Genomic DNA, 22,339 nt, shown 5'->3' with positions numbered 1-22,339 from the left:
ACCACTATTTCACTAGTGAAGTAGAAAAAACTCAAAGTGAAATGATAACATTAAACAGTGAACCATCATCACTTTTATAAAATATCTAATAATGAAAGAGAAGGAATGCTGTTTTGAATTTTGGTCAAGTTATTGTGGGAGAGGTGGAAAAACTATTGTTATCCATCAATAATAAGTCACCAGGTATAGACAACATTGATGTGAAACTGTTGATAATTGTTGCAGACTGTACTGCCACCCCTATTTTCTATATCTGTAACCAAATTCTAAAGGATTGTGTGTCCACAGGTATGGAAGGAAGCTAAAGTAATTCCACTGCCTAAAAATAGTAAAGCACCTTTTACTGGCTCTAACAGCAGCCCAATCAGTTTGCTGCCTGTTCTTTGTAATCTGGTGGAGAGGATTGTGTTTGACCAAATACAACACTCTTTTTTTCAGAGAACAAGTTGAGTACTGACTCAGCATGCATATAGAGAAGGGCACTCAACTTCTACTTCACTGACTCAGATGACTGATGATTGGTTAAAATAAATGGATAATAAGATGCTAGTTGGAGCTTAATTGTTAGATTTCAGTGGAGCCTTTGATGTTATTGATCATAAATTGTTATAAAAAAACAGACTGGCTATTGGTTTACATTACCTGCCATCATATGGTTGTATAGTTCTTATCCAATTAAACCAAAGAGTGTTCTACAATGGATGCTTCTCTAACATCAGATAAGAACAGTACGGTATCCCTCAGGGCAGTTGCATTCGGCTAATACTCTTCTTTATTTTTTACAAATGATTTGCCACTGATCTTAAACGAAACTAGAATAACTACAGTGCATTCGGAAAGACCCCTTCTTTGATTGGAGTCCACCTGTAATAAATTCAATTGATTGGACATGATTTGGAAAGACACATACCTGTCTCTATAAGGTCCGACAGTTGACAGTGCATGTCAGAGCAAAAACCAAGCCATGAGGTCAAAGGAATTGTCTGTAAGAGATCTGATACAGGATAGTGTCGAGGCACAGATTTGGGAAGGACACCAACAATTCTGCAGCATTGATGGTCCCCAAGAACACAGGGGCCTCCATCATTCTTAAATGGAATAAGTTTGGAACCACCAAGACTTTTCTGAGATCTGGCCACCCGGCCAAAAGGAGCAATCAGGGGAGAAGGGCCTTGGTCAGGTCTTGGACAGTTTCTCTGTGGAGATGGGAGAACCTTCCAGAAGGACAACCATCTCTGCAGGACTCCACCAATCAAGCCTTTATGGTAGAGTGGTCAGACGGAAGCCACTCCTCAGTAAAAGGCACATGACATCCTGCTTGAAGTTTGCCAAAAGGCACCTAAAGGACTCTCAGACCATGAGAAACAAGATTCTCTGGTCTGGTGAAACCAAGATCGAACTCTTTGGCCTGAATGCCATGTGTCACCTCTGGAGGAAACCTGGCACCATCCCTGTGGTGAAGCATGGTGATGGTAGCATCATGCTGTGGGAATGTTTTTCAGCGGCAGGGACTGGGAGACCAGTCAGGATCGAGAGAAAGATGAATGGAGCAAAGTACAGAGAGATCCTTGATAGAAACCTGCTCCAGAGCGCTCAGAACCTTCGACTGGGGAGAAGGTTCACCTTCCAACAGGACAACAACCCTAAGTGTACAGCCAAGACAACGCAGGAGAGGAACTGCAGAGAAGACAAATACAGGTGTGCCAAGGTTGTAGCGTCATACCCAAGAAGACTCGAGGCTGTAATCGCTGTCAAAGGTGCTTCAACAAATGTCTGAGTAAAGGGTCTGAATACTTATGTAAATGTCATATTTACATTTTTTATTTGTCATTATGGGATATTTTGTGTAGATTGAGGAGGAAAAAACTATTTAATCAATTTTAGAATAAGGCTGTAACATAAAAAAAATGTGGAAAAAGTCAAGGGGTCTGAGTATTTTCTGAATGCACTGTATGTATGCAGATGATCCCACACTCTACATGTCAGCACCCAAAGCCAGTGAGCTCACACAAATTCTAAATAAAGAGTTACAGTCAGTATCAGAATGGGTGATTAATAATAAACTGGTCTTAAATACTTCTAAAACTAAAAGCTTTGTATTTCCTTCAAAATTCTCTAAGACCTTAACCTCACCTGGAGTTTTACATAAGGGTTGTGACCATTGAGGATGTTGAGGAAGCTAAACTCCTAGGTAAATCATTGGATGGTCAATTATCATGGGCAATTCATATTGACAAAGTTGTTGTGAAGATGGGGAGGGGTATGTCTGTTTATAAAAAGATGTTATGTGTTTTTTACACAAAAATCAACTGTACTAGTTGTTCAGGCTCCGGTCTTCTCCCATCTTGATTACTGTCCGGTAATATGATCAAGTGCAGCAAAGAAAGTTCTAGCAAAGCTGCAGCTGGCTCTGCCCTTAACTACACATACACCTAACATCAACAACATGCATGCCAGTCTTTCCGTTTGAGGGTTAGCGAGAGATTTACGGCTTCTTTTCAAGTTTTTATGCAACTCAGACACCCATACATACCATACAATACATGCCACCAGTGGTCTCTTCACAGTTCCCAAGTTCAAAACAAATTCAAGTCAATGCACAGTTTTATACAGAGCCATGACTGCAGGGAACTCCCTTCCATCTCCAATTACTCATGCAAACAGCAAAATTACCTTTAAAAATTGGATAAAAAACCAACTCATGGAACTGCGGGGACTGTGAGGTGACACACATACAAACATATGCAAAAACAGATACACTCGAACACGCACATTATTTTTGTATTTTTATTTTTTAGTTGCATTGTTTGTATATAGCTTTATTTTAAATATGTGTGGCTGTCCTTGTCTATCAGTGTTCTGAGTTTATTTGTGGACCCCAGGAAGAGTAGCAGTTTCTTCTGCATAAGCTAACAGGGATCCCAATAAACAAATAAACAGATAAATCATAATGAAAGATTAAACCTTGGTCTTTCTACATGCTGGGTTTATGCTTTGGGCACTGTTCTTTTTGTAACTGTTAGAAGTTATGATTTCACCAAACAGTGCAGAACAGATTAGGAATAAAATAGGATGCATCATCCTCTCTGGAGTAAGTTCATTTATTTTTTGCAATGGATATACATAGACACTTTTCACAGCTCAAGTTAATATCGCTCAAGGTCACACCTGTTATAGAGGTGCAAAGCTGACGTGGAAGAAGTGTGTCTAATTTTTCCAGATTTAGTCAATTAAGTGCTTCGTGACATAGAGTATTTCTGCTGCTTTTTCAAGTGAAAACAAAACTTGCCTTTTTGTGCCATGCCAACAATGACCTAGAAATCTGGCTTGTGAGTTAAAATTAGTATTCTTAGTCTTTAATTATTTATTTTGAAGGATATCATATTGTATTCTGTCTTGAAAGGTAACTGGGGGAATTACTGTTCACCCATCCCTGATCTGGAGGTGGTGATAACAGATGGTGCTCCCAACGCCTCATTCTGTGGGAATACTCACAGCATCCACACACTTCCACAATGCCTCTCCAATTTCGGAAAATGAAGAGAGAAAAAGAGAATGTACCACTCTACTAATGTAAATATTGTTACAGAAAATGGTAGGCAGAATGTACCAGATTTAACCTGGTCCCAGATCGGTTTGTGCTTTTGCCAGCTCCATTGTCATTGTCAAGCCAAACATGATTGTTATCAGGCAAGAGACTTCTCCTTAGGACCAATGGAATGGTCGAAAATGAGCAAAACCGGGGCACTGGGCCATGCAAAACAAATTCGCCCATTGATGTGTTTAGCATGACAGTTAACCCTCAGCTAAGCCCCGCCCCCTAAACACAGACTACTCCTTGCAAATCAGGCGCCTCTCTGGTATGTTGTGGTGGACTGTCATAACAGTTGCTTCACAGGAACCTGGTAAAATAGTGTGGCTAGCCACTGAATGGCTCGGCAATGTCAGCATGCAGTCAAAGCAAGCAGTACTGGAGCACCAAGTCTGGACCAAAAGGCTCCTTAGCAGCTTCTACTCCAAACCTTAAGTTTGCTGGACAGTTAATCAAATGGCTACCCGGACCATTTGCATTGACCCCCTTATTTAATTGTTATCTATCTCTTGCACAGGCTCGATGTACACTCACTGAACTCTAACCACCGACCCCACACATACTACACTGGCACTCCAACACACACATTCCTTCACACTCTTCACTCTTCAAATTGTAATTGTCAATTACAATTTGATGTTGACAGCAGATGAGAGTTAAATTCATAATATAGCTAACTTAGGTAGCTAATATCTATTTGGATAAAACAAGTTATATTGACTGGCTAGCTAACTAACTAGTGTTTTGAATTCGTAAAATAGGCTCTGCATTTCAGGAATCACAGTCGCAAGTACCCCTGGTGCACTTATCAATTATTTAGCCATTTAAACCTTGTATGTGAAATGTGAGTTTGTCTGAGGCAGGTCGGATTCGAGCCTGGTTGATGACAGTTGCTATCCAATGGAGCACTGCGATTGGCGGGGCTTAGCGAAGGATCAATTCCATAAGGAGTTGGCAAGAGAGCAGAAACAGTTTTACCCAGGCTATACCTGTGTAGGTCAATGTACCACACAGTATACTGATAGGACTGATAGGTATCAACGTGCAGTAGTAAAATATCCCGTTTTTAAATGGTTCTGTTTCTCCGTTATAAAATGGTTCTGTTCACCAAACACGAAATTCGGGCTAAACATTGTTTCAAAATGATGTGCATTGACAAAAATATGACATGTTGCACTCTAGAACAGCCTTTGCAAATCTGCTTTCACTGCCACCAGCTACCTTTCAATAAATAGAGTATGACACCTTAGTGGATACTGTGATACCTATGAAGCCCATTCTCTGTAAAGAAATCTGACTCTTAGAAACAATTTTCATGTTTGTTGAGCACTTCCCCAAGGGATATGTAACTGAGCACCAAAAATATCTCTTTCCGTTGCCTTATTTGGGAGATCTAAGAATGGGAAAAACTCAATTTACTTCACAGCATTTCGTCCCTGAAACCATATGTCACTATGAATTATCTCACGGTTTTATTAGAATAGAAACAGTCTTTGTTTCTCATTTAGTTAGAATGATCTGTAGATGGTTGTTCAATGATTGATGTTTAAAGGTGAGCCATTTAGAGGTATATTGTGAATTGAAATGAATAGCCAAATGGTTTAAATAAAGCCTGAAAGTATTACATTCTAAAGTATTTTCTGACAATATCTGTCCAAAGAAGGTAGCGTTCCATTATCGGTAGCATTACAACAGTTCTACCAAGTACTGTAGCTTTCAAAATAGTGTCCTCTTGGCTCTTGCAGTGCCTGTTTATTATAAATATTATTTGTTTCTTCAGTGATGAACTTACTGCAGTGTACAGTATAATTCTTTGTTTTGATATATGAAATAATACAACACCATAAAACACTGGCGGAGATATGAAAATAAATAAGTTCATATTGCTATACATAAGGTATGTGACTTGATGTTGTTATTTCCTTTCTCTCTCCTAGAGATGGACTTCTGTGAATCCACCCAGCTAGCGCGGCCCAACTACCAGGCCGAGCTTCGCTCTACCCCCCAGCACGGCTACCCACTGGGCATGGGCTCTGATGTGGAGACAGAAACAGAGGGTGGGACCACGCCCGACCACGCCCTAAGACTCTGGATGCAGGAGATTAAATCAGAGCACAGCTCCTGTCTGTCCAGCAGAGCCAACTCTGTCCTGTCTCTCACTGACACCGAGCAGGAGAGGAAGTCAGACGGTGAGAACGGTAAGACCACACGGCACGGGAAATGCAACACCATGGGATTATACACCATTTATTTACATATCCCACTGTCTGTGTGTTCTCATCATTTCATCAAAATGTATAAAACAATAACCCATTTTTTGTTCATAACCTGTTAATAACTATGCTGTACGTAGGATTGAGCTTTGTTCAATAGGTAGCTGTGAATCCCACTATTTTCCCATAATTTTGCTATGAAAATAAAGAAAATGGGTCCGGCTGCAGTAAAGCTAAACACTTCTGTTATGTTTTCCACCAAATCTGTCCATGATGTCAACCCAAGAACTCCATGGTGACCACTATTGCAAGGTGTCAGGTAAAACCTTTTGTAAGGCAGCAAGGTCCTCAAGGCATTGGGACCTACTGTACTATACACCATAAAGTGACAGTGTGTGTACTGCGACAGTGTGTACTGAGGAATATAATGATTTTGGGGTATGTATTTATCTTGAAGACCCAGGGATTCATTCAGCGGGTAATGAAAGCAAACAAAGAGCAGGCTCAGTCTATTGATCGTCAAGAGAAGTGATATTTGTATCAGGGATGTCACGCTCTTAATTCGCTATGCACACTCTTCAGTGAGAGGCAGAATGTTAGTGTGAAATTAAGTTTGCTTGTGTGAGGAACCTTTTCCAGGGTCAAGTCTGATGAGAGAAAGGAGTGAGTCTGTAGCAGCCTCATTTCTCATGTTGAGGTCCATTCAAAATGTGAATTCAGACAGCAGTGTTAGTTACCCATTTCAGGTCTCCAACAGCTGTAAAAAATATATATATATATCAACATACAGTATGTGGATGAGAGAATATATCAAGTAATAATTTGATTTATATCAGCTTGTTATTTTGAATGTTTGTCTCAAAGTGCTTTTACACGAGGTTCATGCATGGTGTCATTTTGTGGTAATAATGGAAGAAATAGAGCATCACCAGAGAACATTATTAATAAACAGATGCAGATGAGTTGTTTTTGAGAGTGTAAGCTGTGGACTGGAGGGTACTGTCTGCTGTGATGCAATGTTACTGCCATCCACATGTACTCCTTAGCCTTCACATTGACTATTTATCCTGTCAGAAATGTGCATTTGTGAATGAGTGTTCAAAACATTGAGAATACGATCTTAATATTGAGATGCGCCCCCTCCCCTTTTGCCCACAGAACAGCCTCAATTCATTGGAGCATGGACTCTACAAGGTGTCGAAAGCATTCCACAGGGATGCTGGCCCATGTTGACTCTAATGCTTCCCACAGTTGTGTCATGTTGGCTGGATGTCCTTTGGGTGGTGGACCATTCTTGATACACAGGGGAAACTGTTGAGCGTGTAAAAAACAGCAGTGTTGCAGTCCTTAACACAAACTGATGCAGCTACCATATATACCCTGTTCAAAGGCATTTTGTCTTGCCCATTCACCCTCTGAATAGCACAAATACACAATCCATGTCTAAATTGTCTCAAGGCCTAAAAATCCTTCTTTAACCTGTCTCCTCCCCTTTATCTACACTGATTGAAGTGGATTTAACAAGTGACATCAATAAGGGATCATACTGTAGCTTTCACCTGGATTAATCTGGTCAGTCTATGTCATGGAAAGAGCAGGTGTTCCTCATGTTGTACAGTCAGTGTATATCTGCTGGGAAGCATGACCACGTTAATCGCTGAGGTCATTACATAGACAATGTTGTCATTGTTGTTGCTTTATTATTAATATTGCCTTATTGCCTTTTTCTGCACCAGAATGTCCCTCAACATTTATTTCAGAACGATTATCACTCTAGGGAATAAAGATTGCTGTGTGGTGGGGAAAAGGCTGTGTTTGAAGTGGGAATATGGTGGGCCTTGGCTTTCTCTTACCGTCCCTGACTCCTGCTGATCTGTTAAGACTGACAGGCCAATGGAAAGGAAGAGCAGGATGGTGTTTTGAACTGGCATGGCACTGATGAGGTATGTGATCTGAAATTTTAATGAGCTGCAGCGCAGAGGGAGGTTCAGATGCAGTTTACCTCCCTCCCTGAGTTAATGTCTTGGCTCCTCACTATTAAAGTATCTAATGCTATTCCTACCCATGTAGAAAAACATTATCACTGTTTCTTAATGCTGTATTTATCAGTTTACTCTGAACGGATCTGACCTTTACACTCCCTTGGAAGAAACCAATTGCTCTTGTTATATTTTGGCAACTTGATGTCACAGTACTCTGTCCTCTCCTGGTATTTCACAGCTTATGTTGGGTAAATACAACTATTGTTCTGTAAAGGATTACCATGAATGTAAAACCACTGTGGATGAGTGTAGAAATGAATGCTATGCACCATAGACAAGCATGAAGGCTAAGAATGAATGAAAAGGCTTATTGTTATTCTTTGATTTGGAAAGGAGTGGCTTTGTCCAGTTCTTCAAGGGTTTGGAAGTGTTATGTGAAAATCTGCTATGGTCAGGCTGTACATTATATATTAGCATATTTGGTTCATATATCATATAGCACATTTGGTTGATTGCCATAAACCCCCCTCTTCATTCTAGGCTTCTGTACCCCTTCAGAAGAAACGCAACGATATCTAATGCCAAACATTGATGGATTAGGCCCCATTGTGGCTGTCACATGCATGTGTGAGGTTGTCCTCAAGAAAATAGTTGAGGTTATACCCTTGGCCAGCAGTGTTAGAAATCATAGTAGTAGTAGTAGTAGTAGTAGTAGTACATGGGCACTTTCATGTTATGAACAGTATGTCGTCTCTCTGATGGATGGCTAACTACAGTACATTCTAGGCAGACCTTAGGAAATATTGATAATTTGATTTTAGAATAGCTGTACAATAATTGCATCTTGAGTCATATTCACTGTGTGCATCTATTACCCTGCATTTTCACTGGTGTCAATCATAGCATAAATCTGTATGCATCACCTCCCCCTGTGCCTTGCACCACCAAAGGGTTTCATTTTTTTTTTATGTTCCTGAGAAATTCAGAGCTGAAACAGCCAAAACTCCGCAAACAAAATTATTGAAGGAAAAGATTCCTATCCAATCAATATCTCCTTATTTGTAAAGTGAGACTTTGTGACAGATTATACATTAATGCTTCGCCTGGATTGAGCTCCCAGTAACAAAACTACAGGAGTAACTCACTCGGTCATTAATGGATTTATAAGAAAGGATTTGCCAAAAACAATTTGACCCTGGGTTTCAAAAGTTCAAGCTTCATACTGTAGCTTTATATACAGTATGTGTTCTTATCTATCAATTCATGTATTCTTCATTTCTCAATCCAGTTCATGCTTTATAAGTACTTCTGTTTATTAATCTTCACTGAATGTTTTGAAGTGAGGGGTTGAATAGCTGATGGGTAACAGACGGTATAAATAATCCCAAAACGCTTCCCATTAATGGATGATGCTCATGTGTACTTCATTTTCCGGATGAGGTCTACAGTATAGATGTTGTCGATGGGTTGAACAGTATTCTTGTTACAAGACAAAATGTTGTAGAGTTGATCTACATCCTAAATGTGTCATGATGTTGAGGATTTTACAATTTTGCCTTTATTCCAATACATGTACTACATCATATTGTATTTATCTTACAAAGATATTGCAAATGTAGCTCAGAGCTGTTTTGCCATCTAAAGTTTTACTACATTTTATATTGTCTTTGTTTTATTTAGTGTAATACTTTATCAGAACTATAGCAATCTTTTGCTTCCTTGTTTTGATATACAATGATGCAAAATCTATTTGTTTAAGTTGTTCATGCCAATGTGTACAGAGTAAGTACTATGCTGTACACAAACAACAAAGTTTGTTTCCTCTCTTGGTGGAATGCCACATAACAAACTGGCCTGGATCCGTTCCAGGAGTGGTCTTGTGGGATTTGGTGTGAGATTAGGCCATGTACAGCAGTCCCCTGGACATCTTGTGTAAATGCATTTGGCTTTTAGCTCCTGAAGCAAAGCCTCTGGTGAATTATCGACCATTCCATTCGTCACCTCAGAGGGTCTTTAGCTGATATGGTACTACAACATGTCCCTGGGCAATTAAATAGAAATATAAGGCAATAATCAGGACCACATTTGTCTGTGTGTCTGAAGAGCTCCAGAAACAGACATAAGTAGTCATGGGCTGATTATATTCCCTGTGCAGAAGAAAGTTAGTACAGGGACTCTTTGCATGTTTCAAATGTGATTTTAACTGCCTTGTTCTTTACATTTGGATCAGATTTCCAGGAGACAATGACAGTATCTTGTAGAAAGTAAAAAAGCATAATAAAGAATCCACACCTCTGGGTTTCATCCCACTGCATTATCAAATATATCTCATTTATATGCATTATGCTCTATATAACATTTGTATTCAAGCTGTGGTGATAAAGTTCTCTCTCAAACTGTCCATCATGTAATTTAATACAAGTTTAACAGGTGACAAGCCTTAATCTAAAATTCATACCAAAAAGGTATTATTTGTTCAATTTGTTTTCTCCCCTTTCCATTTCATGCCGGAAAATTGGCAGGAGTGAAAATGAGAAAATGAGAACCTGAGCTCTGCAGTGGTTCAATAAGATGATTCTATTAATTATTAATATTTTAACGGCCCCCATATGCCAGGACTGATATTGTGTGATGGATTCACATCTTTGAATTAATTTCATCAGTTTAATGTAAAGTGTCGACATCAGAGCCATCCTCCTCTCCCTCTGGCTACTCTGAGACTAGATGATTGGGGGCTGTGAGACACACGAACCCTCGGTAGACGGACACATCAAATACCCTCCTAATGACTGACTGAGACTCCGTTATGGAAACGTACGAGCCATATCAGTCTAAATAAAGCAGACGAGCTTGAACAATTTCATCAGGAAAACATCAAAGGGAAGGATTACACCAAACTGTTAAATATGAGATGAATTAAGAGCATTAGACAGAATACCGTGGTGTGTATTCCTCTTAGGATGCTAGCTTGTTTATCATTAGATATTAGCTTGTGCCCTTTTACTTTTACTTAATGTTTTTTGGCTGTAATGATGATGGTTTTAATGATCAGGGAAGTTACTCACTGTAACGACAGTGCTGGCTGAATGTATGGCCTGATTATAGGGGTCATTATTTAAAGAGACTATGTTGTCTAGATTTCTGACAGATGTGGGCTGTGATGTTTTGGGGTGTATCGTATGTCTGTATTTGGAGTAGACGGTCCATCTGATTGGACTATGCACTCTTAAAAAAGGGTTCCAATAGGAATATTCGGCTGTCCTCATAGGAGAACCCTTTTTGGTTCCATGTAGAACGCTTTTTGGTTCCAGGTAGAACCTTTTGTAAAAAAGGGTTCTACATGGAACACAAAAGTGTTCTACCTGGAACCAAAATGTTTCTACCTGCAACCAAAAAGGGTTCTTCAAAAGGTTCTCCTATGGGGACAGCCGAAGAACCATTTAAGGTTCTAGATAGAACCTTTTTTCTAAGTGTGCTCAAGTCAAGACTGTCAGCCTGTCTGCTTCAGAAAGTGACATCTTTTTGATGCATTGTGGGCCTTATTGTCTTGGATATAGGATATTTTACGTGTCTGATTGAATTGTATTATTGCAATTTGTATTATTTTTCCAGTGGAAAACAGTTCTTTGACTGATTCCGTCTCATTGTTTTGTCTTTTGTATCCGGAGCCTTTCTGTCGTCAACCCCACAGTACAGAAACAAAACAAATTGTTTATCATTCTGCAGAATTACCATGCCATTCTTGTGAGGGAAATGTACACTGAGGAGGTTGTTGAATCAGACTTAACTTTTTTCGCCCCCAGATTAGAGACTTCAGAGCAGGCAGCTCCAGTGATGATGAGCCTGATTAATGCTAAAGGTAGCAACCAAGAGAGATCCCTCATATGTGTCTGCCTCTGCTGTCTGACTGCTGGAACAGCCTGCATGTCAAAGCTGAGGCTTCTACATCTGCCACTGCCGCCTGATGCTGTCTCCAAGGTCTAAAGCAGCCTGTCTGTCCTGGCTATGAATGATACTCTTTTGAATGCAATTGATGTGTAGTTACAGATGTAGGATCTTCATTTGAGCCAGTTTTCTACAGTAGGAAAATATCCTGCAGCAACAGGAAATGTGAATTATTGTGTGGATTATAATGAATATAATTTTTTTGTAGGGGTTGATACATTTTTCGTTAGGGCAAATCAAGACTGATCAAGTTTGCATTTCCTGCTGTGCAGGCAAATTCTCAGCAACAAAAGAGTGATCAAACTAAGATCCTACATCTGTATTTTATTTCCAATTTATCCATAATATACTTCACAGGGCAATAGATGGATAGATACAAATAGATGATGAATGGATGAAAATGTGTACATTTAGGGAGCCCTTTGGCTGTTTTATTATTGTTCAACATAATTTGCCTACTTATAAAATAATGCCTTTTTAATGAATTCTTAAAACCCTCCAGTATTAATATTTAATTTTCAATATCTAAAGCCTAATCAGAATAAGCCAGAGAACAGGAAATGAGGCTCCATTTTAGGATAAGTGCAGTTATTATACCACTCTGTCTTAAAATTTGAGGAAATGGTTCAAATTAAAGAATTGGTGAAATGTGCTAGCTGGTGCAGTTTCCCCACTGCAAAGGCCCAGCTTTAACACTAGCTAGTGTGTTTGTTTGGTGATAATTGACATGTGTGCTGACTGCAGCACCATCAGTGTCCTGCTGAACAAACATGAGGAGGTCATCCACCTGCCAGTACAGGCTACTAGGCTGGGGAGAGAGGATGAAGTCCTCTACTACAGTGTTGTTCTACGTTGATCCTCCTACGTTGATCCTCCCGTTTATACAGGCAGCCCAATTCTGATATTTTTTCACTAATTGCGTCTTGACATTTTGCCAATAACTGGGCAAAGATCAGAATTGGACTGCCTGTGTAAATCCAGCCCTGGAGACACACTGTGCACCCTGGATTTACCTCCAGCGGAGTATCAATTAGACACTCATTAGTAGATCTGATTGGCTAAGGCCAACCAATTAGCTGGAAGATGACTCTGAATCGCCTGTCTAAGACATGTTGATAGACATACTGCCTACATCAATCTACACACAATTCCCAATAATAACAAAGCAAAAACAGTTTTTTTGAATTTTTTGCTAATTTATAAAATAAACTGAGATATAAAATTGACTTAAGTTTTCAGACCGTTTACTCAATATTTTGTTGAAGTACCTTTGGCAGCAATTACAGACTCGAGTCTTCTTGGGTATGATGGCAGCGTAGCCTAGTGGTTAGAGCGTTGGACTAGTAACCGGAAGTTTGCGAGTTCAAACCCCCAAGCTGACAAGGTACAAATCTGTCGTTCTGCCCCTGAACAGGCAGTTAACCCACTGTTCCCAGGCCGTCATTGAAAATAAGAATGTGTTCTTAACTGACTTGCCTGGTTAAATAAAGGTAAAAAAAAAAAAAAAAAAAAAAAAAAATGACAATACAAGCTTGGCACACCTGTATTTCCTCTCAAGCTCTGTCAGGTTGAATGGGTATTGTCGCTGCACAGCTACAGTGCCTTGCGAAAGTATTTGGCCCCCTTAAACTTTGCGACCTTTTGCCACATTTCAGGCTTCAAACATAAAGATATAAAACTGTATTTTTTTGTGAAGAATCAACAACAAGTGGGACACAATCATGAAGTGGAACGACATTTATTGGATATTTCAAACTTTTTTAACAAATCAAAAACTGAAAAATTGGGCGTGCAAAATTATTCAGCTCCCTTAAGTTAATACTTTGTAGCGCCACCTTTCGCTGCGATTACAGCTGTAAGTCGCTTGGGGTATGTCTCTATCAGTTTTGCACATCGAGAGACTGAAATGTTTTCCCATTCCTCCTTGCAAAACAGCTCGAGCTCAGTGAGGTTGGATGGAGAGCATTTGTGAACAGCAGTTTTCAGTTCTTTCCACAGATTCTCAGTTGGATTCAGGTCTGGACTTTGACTTGGTCATTCTAACACATGGATATGTTTATTTTTGAACCATTCCATTGTAGATCTTGCTTTATGTTTTGGATCATTATCTTATTGGAAGACAAATTTCCGTCCCAGTCTCAGGTCTTTTGCAGACTCCATCAGGTTTTCTTCCAGAATGGTCCTGTATTTGGCTCCATCCATCTTCCCATCAATTTTAACCATCTTCCCTGTCCCTGCTGAAGAAAAGCAGGCCCAAACCATGATGCTGCCACCACCATGTTTGACAGTGGGATGGTGTGTTCAGGGTGACTTAACGTTTTGCATTGTTGCCAAAAAGTTCAATTTTGGTTTCATCTGACCAGAGCACCTTCTTCCACATGTTTGGTGTGTCTCCCAGGTGGCTTGTGGCAAACTTTAAACAACACTTTTTATGGATATCTTGAAGAAATGGCTTTCTTCTTGCCACTCTTCCATAAAGGCCAGATTTGTGCAAAATACGACTGATTGTTGTCCTATGGACAGAGTCTCCCACCTCAGCTGTAGATCTCTGCAGTTCATCCAGAGTGATCATGGGCCTCTTGGCTGCATCTCTGATCAGTCTTCTCCTTGTATGAGCTGAGTTAGAGGGACGGCCAGGTCTTGGTAGATTTGCAGTGGTCTGATACTCCTTCCATTTCAATATTATCGCTTGCACAGTGCTCCTTGGGATGTTTAAAGCTTGGGAAATCTTTTTGTATCCAAATCCGGCTTTAAACTTCTTCACAACGGTATCTCGGACCTGCCTGGTGTGTTCCTTGTTCTCCATGATGCTCTCTGCGCTTTTAACGGACCTGTGAGACTATCACAGTGCAGGTGCATTTATACGGAGACTTGATTACACACAGGTGGATTGTATTTATCATCATTAGTCATTTAGGTCAACATTGGATCATTCAGAGATCCTCACTGAACTTCTGGAGAGAGTTTGCTGCACTGAAAGTAAAGGGGCTGAATAATTTTGCACGCCCAATTTTTCAGTTTTTTTTTTGTTAAAAAAGTTTGAAATATCCAATAAATGTCGTTCCACTTCATGATTGTGTCCCACTTGTTGTTGATTCTTCACAAAAAAAATTCAGTTTTATATGTTTATGTTTGAAGCCTGAAATGTGGCAAAAGGTCGCAAAGTTCAAGGGGGCCGAATACTTTCGCAAGGCACTGTATTTTCAGGTCTCTCCAGAGATGTTTGATCGGGTTCAAGTCCGGGCTCTGGCTGGGCCCCTCACAGACATTCAGAGACTTGTCCCAAAACCACACCTGCGTTGTCTTGGCTGTGTGCTTAGGATCAAGGTCCTGTTGGAAGGTGAACCTGAGTCACAGTCTGAGGTCCTGAGCTCTCTGGAGCAGGTTTTCATCAAGTATCTCTCTGTACTTTGCTCTGTTCATCTTTCCTGACTTGTTTCCCAGTCCCTGCTGCTGAAAAACATCCCCACAGCATGATACTGTCACCCACATGCTTCACCGTAGGGATTGTGCCAGGTTTCCTCCAGACATGACCCTTGGCATTCAGGCCAAAGAGTTCAATCTTGGTTTCATCAGACAAGATAATCTTGTTTCTCATGGTCTGAGAGTCTTTAGGTAACCTTTTGGCAAACTACAAGCGGGCTGTCATGTGCCTTTTACTGTGGAGTGGCTTCCGTCATGCAACTCTACCATAAAGGCCTGATACGTGGAGTGCTGCAGAGATGGTTGTCCTTCTGGAAGGTTCTCCCATCTCCACAGAGGAACTCTGGAGCTCTTACATTTAAGAATGATTAGGGCCACTGTGTTCTTGGGGACCTTCAATGATGCAGAAATGTTTTGGTACCCTTCCCCAGATCTGTTCCTTCAACACAATCCTGTCCCGGAACTCTACGGACAATTCCTTCAACCTCATGGCTTGGTTTTTGCTCTGGGAGCTTATATAGACAGGCGTGTGCCTTTCCAAATCATGTCCAGTCAATTGAATTTACCACAGGTGGACTCATATTGACATGTTTCAAGTTGAAGAATTGTGTCAATATGATCAATGAAAACAGGATGCACTTGAGCTCAATTTCAAGACTCGTAGCAAAGGGTTTGAATACTTATGTCAATAAGGTATTTCAGTTTTAGATTTTTAAAACATTTGCAAAAATGTTTACAAAATTATTTTCATTTTGTCATTTTGGGGTATTCTGTGAAGATTTATGAGGAAATAAATGTATTTAATCCATTTTAGAATAAGGTTGTTATGTAACATAATGCGAAAAAAGTCAAGGGGTCTGAATACCTTCCGAATGCACTGTATATGGCTCTCTTCCTGCTGAAACTACTATTTGTTTGTCTTTCACCCTGAAGTCGTCTTCCTCTTCTGAACAGTCACCCATCAAAACTGTGCCCTTTTTACCACTTCAAATGTATTTTTCTCCAACTTTGCTCTGAACAGCTTTGTTCAGTAAGCAGGAAAAAGCTTGCAGACAGACACAATGGAAGAGATCCAGACCAACATATTAAGCTGCCAGAGCTCCTAATCTTGTCCATATCATTCTCCTCCATAGAAAAACTCCCTCATCTGCAATCTGCCACTGGATATGCTTGTTAACAATGCCTGCCCTGCCTGTGTCTTTTCACTCAGAAATTCCTCCTTGCCGCTTCTTTGCCATCATTACTCCTAGATGATGACTCTTTCCAACCCCCACACTCCCCACATTCCTGGCAGTCATGGACTTATTCCTATTAGTCCTTTTTCATCCGCCATCCACTGCTCCAAATACGTTCACCCTCCCCAGTACATCTCATGTTGACCCCCCCATCCCCCTTCTCCCCTCCTGGACCCCCCTCTCACCATTTCTTCCTCCCTTCTCTGCCCTCTGTTCTTTTCTCAAGAGCTGTTCTCTTTGGCTTAAAGCCTTCTCTATCTATATTCCTGCTCCACTCCCTCTCACACCATGAAATATGAAAAGGACTCAAAAATAACATAAATTAGTGATGATCAGACGCAGCCAAGTTAACAGACCTCATATGGCTCTTAGAGCAGTTACAAGTCTAAGCAGGGTTTTTCATTCAGGAGTTGGAACTCAAATTGGAATGTCAGCTTAATGACCACAATAAGCAATAGCCTATTCTCTTTTTCTGGATCTTCCATACAACGTTAAAATGGCAGCTCTAAATTTGACCCTCATTAAATATAGACGGTTGGCAACTTCTGACTCCTTGGCTTGCACAGTCTTTTTTCAAAATGTAATTATGAAATGCATAAGCTTCCTCATCTCAATCCGACACCACCAAGACCTAACTTTATGAGCTGCACCAAGTTTATATTCATAGATCTCTCCAGAGGTGACAGCCCCACCAAATCATAATGATCATTGTTTTGATTCTCTTACATTGCTCAGGAAATAAAGTGGCGTTTTGAGTTTTTAAACTACGTTGGGGAAAATTAACATTTCACAAAAATCCATGTCCTCTTCAGTTGCATTGTTAGTGAAGAGGAATTGCCATAATTGTATGTCTCTCCAGCATCTCTCTGAGCGTTCATTGGACTAAGGTCTTCTCCCTGGTTCTTTTAGAAGAGTTAGAAAATGGTCTTGTTTCAGAGTTATAATCAAACAAACTTTGGATGTGGTTTCCATCAGAATGACTTTTTATTCTGTGCATGGCTGCAACTGTGGCAATAGTTTATCTTCAGCTTGGTTGACAGGCGTTATGCCATCCTACCTCCTACTCATAATGGTAGATGATGATGCTGTTGCCGCACACAGACACAGCACAACTCTCCCAGTGAGCGATAATGTGGCTTGCTTTAGGAAGAAAGCATAAGGCTTCAGTCACATGGTAAATGGAGGCATCACTCTGGGGAACGGACATATTTTCTAAAGGACTGACACATCTGGCTCTCCTGGCTCCACTGGAGAGATTCATTTGCTGCTTGTTTGTGTAATTAGGGAGGTTAACATTCAACACTTTAACAGTCTCAAGAGCAGCAAGAATCTCGTAAAACAAAGCACAGAAAAGGGATTCAACATATTTAAAGTTTAAATGGTTTATTTCAATTGCATATTATACACATGTAAGTCTCCTCTTCTGGTTCCATTGCGGTCGTTGCAGTCGGGGGATGGCGGGGGGGGGCTGATGGATTTTTATCCAACTCTCTTAATTATCGGCTTTCGTTTCCTGCCACTTGGAACTAGGTCTGTCTTGGGGATTTATTTGATATTCAACGAGAACCTGGATAACAATGCTGGAAATCTACATTATACACTGTACAAGGGGTGTGAGAGAGAGAGAGAGCACTCCCACTTGGCCCAAATGCTAATAATGTTCTACTCCCCTGCAGATGCTCATTGCTACTGTCTGCCCTGGAAAACACAGAACAACACCTGTTTCATTTGTTTGGTCAACAGGCCTTTGATAACATTTTCTTATGGAGCTTTCTGCCTTAATCCACCAAAGTCAAACATCTATTTGCAATGTCCCCAAATTCCATTATGATTTCGGTAATAGAATGGCAGCGGTGGGCTCTTATCTGTTTGAAATGTCAGGAATGATAATGGATTGACCTCCGACAGAATGCGTAATGCTGGCAAACTGGGGCTGGCTCTTGCTGTTGTCACACACCACACACACACACACCACACACACACACATGCATGCACGCATACACAAACACACACACACCACTTTTATGCCTGCATTGTGTCTCATTCTCTAGGGTTCTACAAAGCATGGGAGGTTTCATCTTCTTGGTCTCTCTAAATGCAAATTCAGACATTTGTTCAAAGTGATTATGTTTTATATGTGCCATGTGATAAAGATATACTGTTATAGAAAATGATAATAACAGGTTTGGTAGAAATGGAACGGTTCAGACAATTTTAATTATCAGTAATTTGTAGTTGCGGAATTTAATTGAAGAATGAATAGATTGAATCACCTCTATTCCTCTGATGAAATGAATACACTCGATTATTTGTTTGTGCTCGTTGTTGTTATGTGTCCATTGGTGCACATATTCAGTGTTATGGTGTAATGACTGCATGAATGGAATGGTTCTGTTATAAAACAGCATCTGATTCAGGCAGGAACATCTGTACTGATCCCCTGGGATGCAGAGACAGACGAATGGAATGCTAAGACCACAGAAAGTTAATACATAGAACACTGGATCCCTTTGGTATTCAACCTGCGTATGTAAATGCAGTGTCCAGGTCCATGTTAATGTTTGTTTTATGGAAACGTAAAACCAATAAAGGGCCTGCACACTATCCTGTTAACCTAGACCAAGATTTTCTATGAAAACGCCACAAATAAAACAGAGGAAGCAAGTGTGTCTAGTCCCTGTCCATGGATTTGTATGGCTTCATACAGTAGCAAGTTTAATTCAACATTACAGTAACTAAATCTACATGAACTTATCACTTAACATGCAAGTGGGATACAGTGGAAATAATATGCATGGGAAACAGAAGAATACAAATGTAATTAATCTCTTTCAACATGTTAAAGTATAATATTCCAGGCTAATGATGATAGTCATAACATACAGAAGCAACATGGTCATCTTAGATCATGGGGTTTTAAAACAGACAAATCAGTGTTTCCAACCCTCCCCCCCATTAGATTCCAATGTCAACATTCAGAATTATTTGACATGATGAGAATTCACCTGCTGAACATTTACAAATGCGTATTACACTGATAAGCTGATCCTCTTTGATACTCCATCATCAAATGGCAACATCAAATGTTTGATTTGCGCATGTCTGGAAAAAGGTAGAGGAAAAGGGTATGGGAAAAATGGGTAGCTCCATATTCATGTTATTTGACATAAACCTTTACAGTAGGCTTACGAAATCCCTTTATATTAATTGATTAAACTTATCTTAATGATTCATTGATAATGTTAAGGATTTTCTGTCAGAACGAGCCCTCTGGCTAATGTCGCTTTCTCCTCTTGATGGCAGTAGATATTCAGCATTCCTCTCGGGACCCTGGAAAATGGATGCATCATTGGCGTAATCGTTAGGCTGGTAGAGCTCTCTGGTTTGGAGATGCTGAACGCAAAACTTCAATATTTCCCTAAGGCATTGTCCAAACACATTTGCCAAAAACACATTTGCAATATCTGAGATAGCAGGGTTGGTGAGCACTGCTGTGATTACTCAAAAGCCCTCTCTGACCTGAAAGATCATTCCAAGTAGTAGAAGATTTCAAGAGTCCTCACTCTGCCAATGCATTCTTCTGTGCGTCTGTGACGTGAAATAAAACATTGGCACGGCTATGGAGCAGCATCTGAAATATTGACATTAGCAGAGACCTTTACACCCTTCATGCAGGCCCCTAAAAAGTGATATGTGTCGCTGCTCTGAACAAACACATAGCTGTGTCACAGGCAGCTGGCAGTTCTGAGGAGTTGAATTGAAAATCCACATAATAGGTGCTTTTCCCTTTGCCGCGAGTCAAGCTTATCGCAGAGTGCACACTAACCACCCTGAGAATTAGCCTTCCTCACCCACTATTGTGCTGTCAGGAATACAAATGATGACCCATCTAAATAAAGATTGGCTCCGTCGCCATGATGTATGAAGTGCTTTTGGCTAAATGTACTGCTCTTGAAGCGATAAGATTGTGCACAGGTGTGTCTAAAAAGTGCCCTTTTTGGGTGGGAGTGTGTGCAGTCATAACTAGACCCTTGAACAAAACCAGACTTTGTTCTTTGTTATCTCTATATATTTCAAATCAAATTTGTATTTGTCACATACACATGGTTAACAGATGTTAATGCGAGTGTAGCGAAAATCTTGTGCTTCTAGTTCCGACAGTGCAGTAATACTGTATATATATATATATGTACATATATATGTACATATATATATATACATATATATACATATATATATATACATATATATATATATATATATATATATATATATACATATATATATATATATATATATATATATACATATATATATACATATATATATACATATATATATACATATATATATACATATATATATATACATATATATATATACATATATATATACATATATATACATATATATATACATATATACATACATATATACGTATATATATATATATACATATATATACATATATATACATATATATACATATATATATATATATACATATATATACATATATACGTATATATATATATATATACATATATATACACATATATACACATATATACACATATATATATATGAGATGAGTATTGTAGTGTATGTAAACTTTATTAAAGTGGCATTATTTCAAGTGACTAGTGATACAATTATTAAATCAATTTATTTAAGTGGCCAGTGATTTAGTCTGTATGTTGGCAGCAGCCTCTCTATGTTAGTGTTGGCTGTTTAACAGTCTGATGGCCTTGACATAGTTTTTCAGTCTCTCGGTCCCAGCTTTGATTCACCTGTACTGACCTTGTCTTCTGGATGGTAGCGGGGTGAACAGTCAATGTTGTCCTTGATGATCCTTTTGGCCTTCCTGTGAAATTGGGCGCTGTAGGTGTCCTGGAGTGCAGGTAGTTTGCCCCCGGTGATGCATTATGAAGACCGCACTACCCACTGGAGAGCCTTGCGGTTGAGGGCGGTGCAGTTGCCATACCAGGCGGTGATACAGCCCGACAGGATGCTCTTGATTGTGCATCTGTAGAAGTTTATGAGGGTTTTAGGTGACAAGCCAAATTGTTGTGCTGTTGCGCCTTCTTCACCACACTGTCTGTGTGGGTGGAACATTTCAGTTTGTCCATGATGTGTCTGCCGAGGAACTTAAAACTTTCCACCTTCTCCACTACTGTCCCTTGGATGTGGATAGGGGGGTGCTCCCTCTGCTGTTTCCTGAAGTTCACGATCATCTCCTTTGTTTTGTTGACGTTGAGTGAGAAGTCATTTTTCTGACACCACACTCCGAGGGCCATCACCTCCTCCCTGTAGGCTGTCTCGTTATTGTTGGTAATCAAGCCTATCACTGTAGGGTCGTCTGCAAACTTGATTGAGTTGGAGGCGTGCATGGCCACGCAGTCATGGGTGAACAGAGAGTACAGGAGAGGGCTGAGAACACACCCTTGTGGCGACCCAGTGTTGAGGATCAGAGGGGTGGAGATGTTGTTTCCTACCTTCACTACCTGGGTGTGGCCCGTCAGAAAGTCCAGGACCCAGTTGCACAGGGCGGGGTCGAGACCCTGGGTCTCAAGCTTAATGATGAGTTTGGAGGGTACTATGGTGTTAAATGCTGAGCTGTAGTCAATGAACAGCATTCTTACATTGGTATTCCTCTTGTCAAGATGGGATAGGGCAGTGTGCAGTGTGATGGCGATTGCATCGACTGTGGACCTATTGGGGCGGTAAGCAAATTGGATTGGTTCTAGGGTATCAGGTAGGGTGGAGGTAATATGATCCTTGACTAGTCTGTCAAAGCGATAGTCATTTAGTTCAGTTACCTTTGCTTTCTTGGGAACAGGAACAATGGTGGCCATCTTGAAGCAAGTGGGGACAGCAGCCTGGGATAGGGATTGATTGAATATGTCTGTAAACACACCAGCCAGCTGGTCTGCGCATGCTCTGAGGACG

General features: G+C 40.2%; 1 protein-coding gene across 1 annotated transcript in view; it reads left to right on the top strand.

Moving 5' to 3' along the window:
• Positions 1-22,339, top strand: part of tenm1 (teneurin transmembrane protein 1) — a 214,180-nt gene that overhangs the window by 43,610 nt on the left and 148,231 nt on the right. Inside the window, exon 3 of the mRNA XM_052458010.1 lies at positions 5,530-5,790. Within this exon, the coding sequence (XP_052313970.1) occupies positions 5,530-5,790 (261 nt within the window). The remainder of the gene's footprint in view (positions 1-5,529; positions 5,791-22,339) is intronic.

Source organism: Oncorhynchus keta, chromosome 12 (assembly GCF_023373465.1).
Source record: "Oncorhynchus keta strain PuntledgeMale-10-30-2019 chromosome 12, Oket_V2, whole genome shotgun sequence".
In the NCBI taxonomy this organism is placed as follows: domain Eukaryota; kingdom Metazoa; phylum Chordata; class Actinopteri; order Salmoniformes; family Salmonidae; genus Oncorhynchus; species Oncorhynchus keta.
The sequence above is the reverse complement of the archived record's forward strand: the minus strand, read 5'-3'. Positions and strand labels throughout refer to the sequence as shown.